Genomic DNA, 11,554 nt, shown 5'->3' on the forward strand with positions numbered 1-11,554 from the left:
ATATACTTTTATTGTTCAGTAGCAGTGAATTATGAATTGCTTGAAACCTGACCTTCAGGTGATTTTTTTGTCTGCTAGTTTTGTGATGGTAACAATAAGAGGCAAGGGAAAAGTCCTGACTTTTAGCATTGTTAAAGGGAAAATAGAAGTATTCAGCAGCATACTTTTAGGCAGACTTAACTCAGTTTCAACATTTTCCTACCTGAGAATCTTGCCATTACCAAACAACTAATGCAATTCTTTCACATATAATCACTAGAATAATAGTAAATAGCTTATAGCTTTGTAATTCACTGTGGAACAGCAAAACTTGACTGAAAATAGTTTATCTTCAAAGTTATAGGAGATGCTTGGAAATGCTATCGCTGTAGTTTAAACTAAATAAATTCCTAGGTTGTAGAAGGGTTCTCATGCTATATGAGAACTAGCATCAGCAATACTGTGGTCCAAGATAAATGGTTATAATTAAAATACTGTTAGTCGCTGTCACATGTGTTGGAAACAAATTAGTCTAGGTACTGCTGCTACTTTAAATTCATAGGGCTCAGTTAAAGATGCTGAAATAACTTAGTCTCACTGGAAGCATAAAGTCCATTTGCAATATGTGGTGGTTTTGGGGAACATTACGTTAGCTCTTATTGCCTGAAAAATAGTACTTATTGGGCAGTTGGGCATGTAGAAGAGAAGTGACAACATCTATCCCAAAAAAAAACCTACTAACATCTGGTGCCCAAAGTAATTTCTGGTTTACAGAAAAAATTCCTAAATTTTTAGTTGCTGATGATTCATATTTAGTTTTAGTGCTTTATCACTTGAGTATCTGTAGTGCGTGTGTATATATTCCAGTTACTTGTGGTGGAGTATAATTCTTTTAAAACTTTTTTTAAGTTTAAAATGATGGTAATGGACAATAACAATGACTATCTGATAATACGAATGGTAAAAAGCCTTATGATGAAATCAGTGGTGGTGGTTCAAATCTGAAGTGTGAAAGCAACTCAAGAAGTGTAACAGATTAGAAAGATGCAAAATGTTTGGAGTTGCACTAACTGCTATTAGTTTTGCTGTTAAGGTCTTTATTAAAAGTATGTCTTTCAGGCAAAGACAACTTGCCACTTAATGCTGCCTAAAGAGCATGTCTTAAAACCTCATGATTTGAATTTTCTCAAGGGTGAGTGATTTTTAAATAGTTAAAAATGAAGTTTAGCTAAATAGCTTAAAAATACAAAACGGGTACAGACTAAAAGTTTACTTAACTTTTAGGAAAATAATTGTAAGGTAAGATAAGCTATTTCCTTTGTCATTCTCTACTTAGAGAGTATCTGCTAAATAAGTAGGCTGGGGTGTTTGAATTATTTTCTAAATGAAAGCAACCCAGCAATTACTTCAGTTAATATCAAAATGCATCTTATAATTGGCTTGCTTTCTTGCAGTACTTGCTGCAAAGCAGTAGTGAAATACAGTATAATAATGCACACAAATGCTAAACCACAGTAATGTTCATGTTCTCGGCTGTCAGTAAATTCATACAGCCTCTATTAAGGCATTTAATCATCCTGGAGATGATAGTTCATGGATTTACTTCAATATTCAGGAAAGTTTTGTTTACAAATCTGTAGACTTCAAACAATTCATCTTTTATCTGTTGATAAAGTAGTTATTTTTTCTGCTCAGATATCCAGAGTACAGCTGGCTGACAGGTTAAAAAGAGGAAACTTGCATGGTTTTCTGAGGTCCTTTAAAAGGGTGTGGAGGGGCAACTACTGTACTTTGCGTCACAATATTTGGATTCACAATATGGATCTCTGTGGATTTACTGGCAAATTCCAAGATGAGGTAAGTTACTTTAATCAAGGTTGTTCACACTTAACCCCACTGATTTTTTTTTATGCCAGTAAATTTGGGTTCTTTAAGATCTCTGGATACATGAGCTTTTTTAAAAAGACAAAACTCAAAAGACTGAGAGCTTTGTGGTAGCAAAGATATTTTCCCATATAGTTTACATTTAATCTAGTATTTGTCTTTATCTTGTAGAATGCTTCATAATGAAGAGCTTTTCTCACTGGCCTTACAGGAGAACTAATTTTTCATGTTTCTTTGAACTTTTTTTCACTAACTATTCAGTACTGATTATTTTATCTGATGGAGTTAAGGTACACAAATGAAGCACTCTGATGTGTGTTAAGGGCCGCTGAACTGACGCTGGGAGAAACAGGTGTTGGGAAACAAGAAACTCAGAAAAGTGAGAAAAAAATGGAATGGATCAAAAAAGTAAGTAGATGAAATAGTTGAAAAGGTGTTTTTAAGTGCCCTCCTTGTTCCCAGAGGTTAGGATCCTAATGGCAACTAGTATTTCATGGGAGTGTGTGGCTGCTTGCAAGCTGCTACAAGCTGGTACAGGCTGCTGCTCTGCCTCTGCTTTCAGTACTGAGGCCTGGGATTTTAAGGTGGTAATGTCCTCCACTGTATGCATAGACATAGCTGGGATCAAGTGACAAATGAAGAAAAATACTTTAAATAAATACTTTGAGGAAATCCTTTGTCTCACTTCTATGGGTTTCCTTTAAAAGCACAGAGGGCACGTCTGTTTAACAGGTACTTATTTAGCCCACCTTTGCTGAATTATGCGGCACTAAGAATACCTGAGTCTGTATGTGTCAAATTGTCAGAGATTTATGCAGTTTGCAAGGTGGACAAAATGTGATTATAAATGGGGAAAATGCATGTAGACTCCTGAGGTCAGAAGGAACTGCAGTGTAGTCTGGTCCCATGTATTCAGTGGGCCTGTTCCGCTGCTGAGCTGTATCCCAGATGGTTCTTCAAGGCCTGTTGGTTTCTCCCAGACAGCACTGCGTGCATCACAGCTCTTCTCCACAAGTAAGGTTTACACACAGTCAATGTTCAGGCTCTTTTTTAAAGAGGAGGAGGTCAGCTCTCCAGACTTATTTTATGGAACCTTTTTTCACCCATTTCTAGAATTTCTGCTTCCTAGTGGAGCACTGCGCCGAGTGGTCTCACCAGTGTTTGGAAAGGTGATCTTGCTTTCCTATTCCTGCTTAAAATTAACCTTTGAAACTTCTAGTGACTGATCTACTTATTTTACTGTGTTCACATTGACATATTACGTAAATGTTTTTCCCCCCTCAAGAATCAGTTTGAAGCACGCTGTGCATAAAAGGTAATATGCGAACAATTTATCTCGATCAGTCAAGGGTTTTCAACTGATCACCAGTGCAATTGAGAAGTATTGTTTTTAATGTCCTGTTAGTCTTTGTTAACCGCTGACTTCACAAATAAAAGTCCTAAGGTTATGGCTACCAATTTTTAACTGCAAAAACCACAGGGCGGGTTTGCCTAGGACCAGGTGCCGCCGAGCCCTCAGGCCCAGCCCCTCCGCCGCCTCCCCGGGCGCCTCCCCCGGCCGTGAGGCGGTGCCAGTCGCGCTGCTGCCCGCCCGCCGCCATGTTGTGCCGCCTCGCCTGGCCGGGCCGGTGAGAGCCGGGGGGGAGGCAGCGCCGTGCCGGCCGCTGGGCTGCGGCGCTGGGGGCGGCCGGGCAGCCCCCGGCTGCCGTGGCCGAGCCGCGGGAGGGCGGGGAGGAGGCGGCGGAGGGCTCGTCCCCTGCGCTCCGCTCTCCCCCCGCCATTTCGGGGGGCTGCTGGCGGTGGTCCCGCCCTGCCGGGGGCTGCGTCGCCCGGCTCGGGGCTGCCGGCTCGGCACGGCGCTGCCCCTGCCTGGCCGCGGGGTTTTGTCCCTTCTGCACGCCAAGGTCAAGGCGGAGGGGCCCCGCGGCCGCCCTTCCTCCCGGCCCTGCGCGGGTCCTGCCGCGGGGGCAGCGCTTCCTCGTGTCTCGTTACAGCGCGGGGTGCTTTAATCTGCAGAACGGGAGCTCAGCTTCTGTATCGAAGACAGCACCTTGCGTGTTACAGCAGCAGATCATAACGGTCACTTCAGCCTGCTGAAGCGTTAAAACACCGAGTAACGCTGCTTCCTTCTGCCTTTTCTCTTCCAGAAGCGGGGCCAAGCTGGTAGCCCCCCTGGGGTGCCTGGTGTCCAGGCAGAAGCACACCCTCCCGGACCTGCCCTACGACTATGGCGCTCTGGAGCCCCACATCAACGCCGAGATCATGCAGCTGCACCACAGCAAGCACCACGCCGCATATGTCAACAACCTGAATGTGGCGGAGGAGAAGTACAAGGAGGCGCTGGCAAAAGGTTTGTGTATCCACAGCCAGCAGATGAGATGGAAGCTAGCTTAAGTAGATGATACGAAGAAAAAAAAAGACAACTTTCTTCTACAGGAAATAGTTTCTTTAAATGTTTTTGGATTGTGTATTTCAACCTTGCATTTTTTCCTTTTATTTTGTAATGAAGTAAAATGTTACTAAGAGCAGGTTTGTGGTAGGCTTCAGTGTTGCTAGGGTTAGCGAAAAGCCCAAGTTCCGCCCTCTGTAGTACTGTAAAATATGGGGAAACTGTGTTGACTGTGGTGGATTTAGTCCATGTTTACACTAGTAACTGGAACCAAAGCGCCAATAGGAAGTTGCAGTCATTTTACTGAATAAATACTTTGTAATGAAAGTTTAGCAATAAAATTATGTAAAATATATAGAACGTGTGCACTTCGATGGTTCACACATCAGGTGCTTTGCTGATTGTTGCGAAGTAATCTTAGTCCCGTACAAGTGGATGTAAGGCGAATGTCTATGTGATACCCAGTGAGGAGAGCTGAAATTTGTTGTCAGTATGCCACTGGGTCAAATTAAGGGGTCATGTAGCTCGTGCCAGTGTGAGGAACTGAAATACGTAGCATGACATAAGGGATTTTTTTTGTGTTAATATTTCAAATTGAATCTCAAGATATACTGGCTTTTGTGAAAACTTCACAGTTGTTTTAGCCAAACTACAGTGAAAACACATGAAATGCTTTTTAAAAGACTCATTTCAGTCTTTAAGTTGGACTAATGAGAATGTGTGAAATAGATGTATATATCCTTTTAAGGAGGCGGAATATATTTTTTCTGTAGTAACGATCTTTCTAAAGAGCTTCAGTTTATGTCTAAAAGGTGATGAATTTATAGACTCACTTATGCCTTGTTGCTGAGTGGCTCTGTAGTGTAATTTTGTTTGGGCTTAGATGAAACTGTGAAAATTGTCCATGTCTGAGTAATCTTGAGCCCTGTACCCCTGAGAAGTACCAGTGTGCTTGAATATAGGATGTTAATTACTTGTGAAAGTTTAGAGATTTTCAAGTGGCTATGTAAGACTAAAAATAACTTGTGCCACTTAAATTCTAATGAGATTTGATTAAGAATCATGCAATCAAGATTGCTGCTTTGTCCTGCCAGTGGTGGATCCAGGAAGATTGTCTAGCAGAGATTAATTAGTACAACTAAGGAGGGAAACAAAACTATAAGAAATCAGTATATCTATTGCTGATGTTGCTCGTGCTGTGTAATGACTAAGGCTTCAGCCACTAGTGAAGGCAGAATTTCTGGTTGGCAGAAACATCTGCAGTGTCCTGGATCCTCTAAGGTATTTAAAAAAAAAAAAAAAATACTATCAGTTGATAGGCTTTCATCACTTGGTCTTGGTGATAGTGTTTCTAGAGGTAGAATTTAATCTTTCCGTAATGATTTTGCTGCCTGTATTTTGCAATGTATTATGGTTGTCATGCACATCAAAGCCAGACAAATATTTGCTTACACTGTTTTTGTGTGTGTGTTTTGGGTTGGCTTTTTTACTTCAGTGATAGCACAGTATGCAGTGTGTGGGATTTTGACCCTCGTTAGAAAGACTGGGAAGACCAGGCTTTAGGAAAGGGCAGAGTCTGAACTGCCACCTAATTCTGTCAGTACTGTCCTTCTTTCCCCATACTTAAAAATTGAGCCTGGCCAAAACTTTCTGCACAGCATTTCACTGTTCGGTTAGACGTAAATTTATTCACTATATCACATCTATCTCTGTCACATCTATTTGCTATCTCTTCTGGATAACAGAACCTTGGCAATGGCTTCTGTTCAGCAACAGGAGATGAACTAATCTTTTTAGATCATCTTTAACATGTTGTTAACCTATCTGTAGCTGTTTAGACAACTCAAAAGCTTTCTTGAGTGGATTCCATTTGCTTGTGTTGTCAGTTCTTTGAAAATGAGTATGTACCTCTGTGACAGGATCCAGCACGGGAAGTAATAACTTTATTCCAGAAAGCTTTCAGCATAATCTGGTTCTGATTACTGGTCCATCAAAACATGCAGGATTTTGCCAATTGAAGGATATAACCTTGAAACTTATTTTCATTGAAAACTTATGCCTACCAGAATTTTCCATTCTTTTCTGACAGTTGACCTATGGTGCTTTACTTGGCTTCTGTATGAAGGAAAGGAGTGACTCTTAGCAGCAGACTGAGAAACTGAGCTGACAAGTCTCTTGAGCACCACCTCTGAGCTGTCTGTCTTGGTTTACTGAATTGTCCTGTGGTTTACTGAGTTGTCCTCAACAACTTCTGGGTTGAGGAGTGCAATAGGCTGGAGGGGGCACTGTATACAAGTAGGTTTCAAGATAAGTTGCAGTAACATACAGGCAAGTTACTTTTGTCCATCATCTTTTCCAGTGCCAAGTTCAGCAGGACGGTTTTGACAGCAACCAAACACTCTGTTTTAGGGGCAGCAATCAAATGCTGTCTCAGCTTCACAGTGGTCATGCTTCTGCTAAGGCATGGTATCATAAACAATAACGGTGTTTAAAATGTCCTGGGTTATTTTTGGATTCCTGGCTTGTGATATTGTGGATATGTTTCTGGATTAACTTAAAGGCATGCAGAATTCAAGGAAAATGCTTGAAGATGCTGTTTGACGGGATATGAGAGATGTCGCATCCTTCATTTGATACCTGAATGCAGAAATAGTGTTTGCACTGGCTGCGTTGGATGCTTTATTCCATTCCTGCCCCTGTCTGGTTTTGTTGCTCTGGGTATGGTTATAACTGGAGATGCAGATGCCACGTGTTAGTTACACTTTTTTTTTTTTTTTTTTTTAACTTGCAGATATTTTTCTGAATAAGAAAAAAAATCTATATTGCACTTGAAAGTGAATTCCTGCAGGAACAAATCATTCTTAAGAAAAGTTTGTAGGAAAATGTTTAGTTTTTGCATCTTAAGGAAAGTCTTTACAATAACAATGATCATTTCCAGCAAAAATTAAGCCGAAGGTGTGTGGTTGAGCATTACTGTAATCCATTGTAACAAAGGATTGAATTCTGTATCTTGGGGACATTTGTGAGACATCGTGGAACTGAGCAGCTTCATCCAGATACTTTATTTGTATGAGACTTACCAAGGTCATTGTGGTTTCTTAAGGGTATGGAACTTGGAATCCTAAATTCAAACCTTAGTGACAGGTGTGCTGCTGCTTTGTGACTTGTCTTCATGTCTGTCCTAGGATGACTCATTTATTCCTATAGGAGGACTTATACCACTTGTTCCTGAAAGTGAGGGGGGGAAACAGCTGCCTGCGCTGGTGCCTGATTTGAGAATGTACTGGAATGGTGGAAAAAGCTTCAAAAACTTTTGCAATGTTTCAGTTATTTTAAAAGGCAAAATAACAGTCAAAACACTCATGTTAAAGTGGTGCAACACGATTCTAAAACGTAAGGCACTAGTGAATGCTTTAAGGAATATGACATGTTTTGGAGGGGGAGGAGGGATGGACAAGGTTGTCTGACCTTGGGTGGTATGAGCGTTATGTGCAGGCCTGGAAACGAGGGTTAGCATTACATGTGCACTGCTTAGATGTGCTGTGGATGCTTCTAGATGGACTTCTGGTCTTTGTTTTTCTCTTGAAATTAAAGCCTGCCTGGACTGGGGAGTTCACCTATATTAGACAGCGGTATTTGGAGGACAGGTTTCAGATAAACAATTCTTCATGTTGAATAAAATGTCCTGGGTCATCACATCTCTTCCAAAAACAATCAATCAAAACAGCCTCCACCCCCCAAAAAAAAGAAATGAAAAATTGGAGGGAGAGGAACATTGTGGTTTATGTGCTGACTGTAATCAGCAGCTTTTTCTGGAGCACAAACTGTTCACCCTGTTCAAGGTGTTTAAGAAGTTTAAAAATTCACAGTGGGCAAATCAATGACTTAAAGGGTGAATAGTGTTCTTTTCTAGAACTGGTGGTACTGAGCAATTTACAAGTGTGAAGTCCTTAACACATTCTGGCTCTACTGGTTGCTTTATTTAGCTGTAGAATGGCAGTAGATACTTCAGTACTGTACGTGTAACATGAGCTGCCTGAGAGGTGCAATATTGGCAGGTCACACGTAGTTATAGGACAAGTAAAAGATGAGAAATACTTAATGCAGTTTGCCAGTGGCTATCTAAAATCTGAGTAGCAGTCACAACCCCCCTTACCTTTTTTGTCGATACGCTACAGGCTAATAAGAGTTGAAAGATGTTGGGTATCAGTGGAGGCCTAGTGGCAATTTAGTGTTTACTGTGGTGGTGATGTTTTTATTTGTCTACTTACTTATTTTTATCTTCTGCATCCTTAGGTGATGTTACAGCTCAGGTGTCGCTTCAGCCTGCACTGAAGTTCAATGGTGGGGGTCATATCAATCACACCATCTTCTGGACAAATCTTTCGCCTAATGGAGGAGGAGAGCCTAAAGGTTTGTTGTGATGATTTATTGAGTCAGTTTTAAATGACCAGCAGAACTGATGATCTTTTGTCTCTTTGGAATAGTCTATATCTTTATTTTTTTCTGAATTTGCCTTTCTATGCGACAACTACCACAGTTCTGAGGAAGTCAGGGCCTTTTCAAAGCAAGGTAAAAATTCAAAAAGCTAGTTCTGTGCTCAGTGTATTTAATTTCTAAAACTGATTACGTGTACATTGCAAAATACTTGGCTATTGCTGTATATGTCCTTTCTATCTTCATAAGAGAAAATAGCTATCCAGAGCTGTGGTAATTAAGTTCATGTACATGTACTCAGCTTTCACAGAAAGAGAAGAAATGTGCTACAGACCACCCAGCCTAGTGACTGGATTTATGCTCCATTTTCAAGTAGGGATAGTTTAACAGTTAAAACCTCAAGGAAGAAATCCCTTTGGGAGGATAGAGGAATGATAATCTCCAAGTGACCTGCAATTAAAGGTAACGGCCATATAATAAAGATCTCACAAAACCTGTTGTGGTAGACTTGAAAGTTTTTGAATGAAGTGTTTATGCCCGTCTGTAGACTGGTGGGATTCAGGTGCATAAGATTTTGAAGCTGAAATTTCTGCTAGTAGCTCAGCAGTTCTATCCGTTTCTGATGGAGCTTTTTTTCGGGTGGCATTCTCAGGAAGAATGCTTTAAAGCTTTGCCTTTGTCTATTTCTGTCTGCTTGCTCTCTTAAGCAGGTTGGGACAGAATTGTTAACTAACAATGCATCTATTTTGTCTAGACAGTTCCTTTTCTCAGAGCCGAACTGCTTCTGCCTCTTTCCTTCTGTTTTCAGGCAATACATGGAAGTTAAGAAGTACCTGACATACTGTGACATTTCTGTTTTTTTTTTTTTTTTTTTTTTTTTTAAAGGAGAACTGATGGAAGCCATCAAACGTGACTTTGGTTCCTTCGCAAACTTCAAGGAGAAGCTAACAGCTGTATCAGTTGGTGTTCAAGGATCAGGCTGGGGGTGGCTTGGCTATAACAAAGAGCAAGGACGCCTACAGATAGCAGCTTGTGCGAATCAAGACCCTTTGCAAGGAACAACAGGTCAGGTTTTTTTCCTTCCCCTCCACTTTTTGTAGATTTCAGAGGCATGTGTGTGAGATGGGAGAGGGACTTCTTAGACATGAAGAAAAATAGCTGGATAAATCAGTTCACTTCTAGCAGAAGTGAAAAACAGTTGCAGTTTATAAAACAGCATTTGTAAACCAGGACTTAGAAATTCTGTGGAGAGCAATAGGGCTTACAGTCTGTCTAATCAAAAAAAGGGAAATAGATGGCACATACTGTGGAAGTGCTGTCTCACACAGTAATTTCAGTTCAGGCTCCTTTGGACTGTTTCTGAGTAACTGGAGTCGCTTGCCTGTAAGAGTATTGGGAAAAATAATTCTGTAACGTTTAGATTGTTTTCTCTGACAGGAACTATTTACAGAACCCTAGGTATAGGCCAAGCAACAGGAGAGGGAAAGATGCATGTAACACCTCTTGTCTTGAAACAGGCTACTAGGTTTAAGATGGAAGGCTTATAGTGTGCTTCCTTACTATTGGTAGATAGTGATGAATGTCAATTAAATAAGTTATTATTATAGTAATAATAATTATTATAATAAAATAACACTTAAAATGGTCTGTGCACTGCTTATCAGTGGTAAAAAAAAAAAAAAAAAAGTATTGAAACAAACAGTGGTAAAGTGGGTAAATATTGCCCCTTCCCTCAGTGAAAACTCCCCACTAAAAACCTCAACTAGAAAAATGTTTTAGTACAAAAGCAAGGAAAGTAATGAAACAGTAACTTGTGATTAAAACAGTGGAAACAAATATTGGTATGGCAAGAGATTCTTTTGTGGTGGTGTATTTCAGGAAGATACTTGTGTTCTTATACATGTAAAAAAAACCTGTAAACTTATTAAAAAAAAAAAAAAAGACCTCAGCTGGTTTCAATTCTGTCTTTCTACAGTTGAAGAACTTGGGTAATAGCAAAATAAAACTTTACATGTGAAGCATTTTTTCATAGACTTAAAGTTTTTATCCTTCTTTTCTACAGGTCTTATTCCTTTGCTAGGAATCGACGTATGGGAACATGCCTATTACCTTCAGTATAAAAATGTTCGACCTGATTATTTGAAAGCCATCTGGAATGTGATCAACTGGGAGAATGTATCTTCAAGATATGCATCATGCAAAAAGTAGAGTGGAATTCTTGCACAGACTACTGAAATGGCACCACTTCTACTTCGGTATCACTCTGGTAGTAGTATCTGTGGCTTACAAATGAATAGCTCTACTGCAGAAAACACTTAGCTCATCCGACAAAAACATTTCATAATCAAGCAAAGTGTCTGCTTGTCTAATCCTGTGGAAGGTATTCCTTAGATTTTTGAAGCTTTAAATTGTTGTGCAACAAAGGGAGACACTTGAAATAATCTTTTCCATTGCATATAAAAACATAGCTCGCCTTGCTGAAGCTTAATGAAGTAATGGATTTCTTTGTTGCACTTAAATACCTAAGTGGAAGCACACACTTTATGTTACTATGAACAAATAAAAGAATCTTCTGTAATTGTGTGTAACAGACTCATTTTTGGTAGCAGCTGGTCCAGTTACTTGCTTTGAAAAGGGCTGGGGAAGAGAAGCACCTTCTGTAATTTATTGTATTAAAGGCTCTGCAACTTTCTGAGAGATCAGGAAGACAGGTGAAACAAAACAGGCATCGCTGTGCCTGCCTGACTTGATGGTCTTCAGTTATCCCTGCCTTTCCTGGATTTCTTGTCTGAGATCTTCATGTGTTGTAGCAATGTATTAGCTTTTGAAGTGTTACCTTGGGCAGAAGATGGCAGTACAGGGACA

The 11,554-nt window shown here is 40.3% G+C and overlaps 1 protein-coding gene across 1 annotated transcript; it reads left to right on the forward strand.

The window, feature by feature from the left end:
- Positions 1–3,410: 3,410 nt before the first annotated feature.
- Positions 3,411–11,267, forward strand: SOD2 (superoxide dismutase 2). Its single transcript, XM_084284331.1, has 5 exons — positions 3,411–3,491; positions 4,011–4,213; positions 8,549–8,665; positions 9,575–9,754; positions 10,752–11,267. The coding sequence occupies exons 1-5, from the start codon at positions 3,463–3,465 to the stop codon at positions 10,895–10,897; spliced, it is 675 nt and encodes a 224-aa protein (XP_084140457.1). The 5' UTR covers positions 3,411–3,462; the 3' UTR covers positions 10,898–11,267.
- The last annotated feature ends 287 nt before the right edge of the window (positions 11,268–11,554 follow it).

This window comes from Netta rufina, assembly GCF_964035555.1.
Source record: "Netta rufina genome assembly, chromosome: 3".
NCBI classification, from domain to species: domain Eukaryota; kingdom Metazoa; phylum Chordata; class Aves; order Anseriformes; family Anatidae; genus Netta; species Netta rufina.

Coding starts and splice junctions, on each gene's coding strand:
- SOD2 (XM_084284331.1), top strand. CDS start 3,463: ATGTTGTGCCGCCTCGCCTGGCCGGGCCG. Junction 8,666..9,574: donor TGGAGGAGGAGAGCCTAAAG/GTTTGTTGTGAT, acceptor TTTTTTTTAAAG/GAGAACTGATGGAAGCCATC. Junction 9,755..10,751: donor CCCTTTGCAAGGAACAACAG/GTCAGGTTTTTT, acceptor TCTTTTCTACAG/GTCTTATTCCTTTGCTAGGA.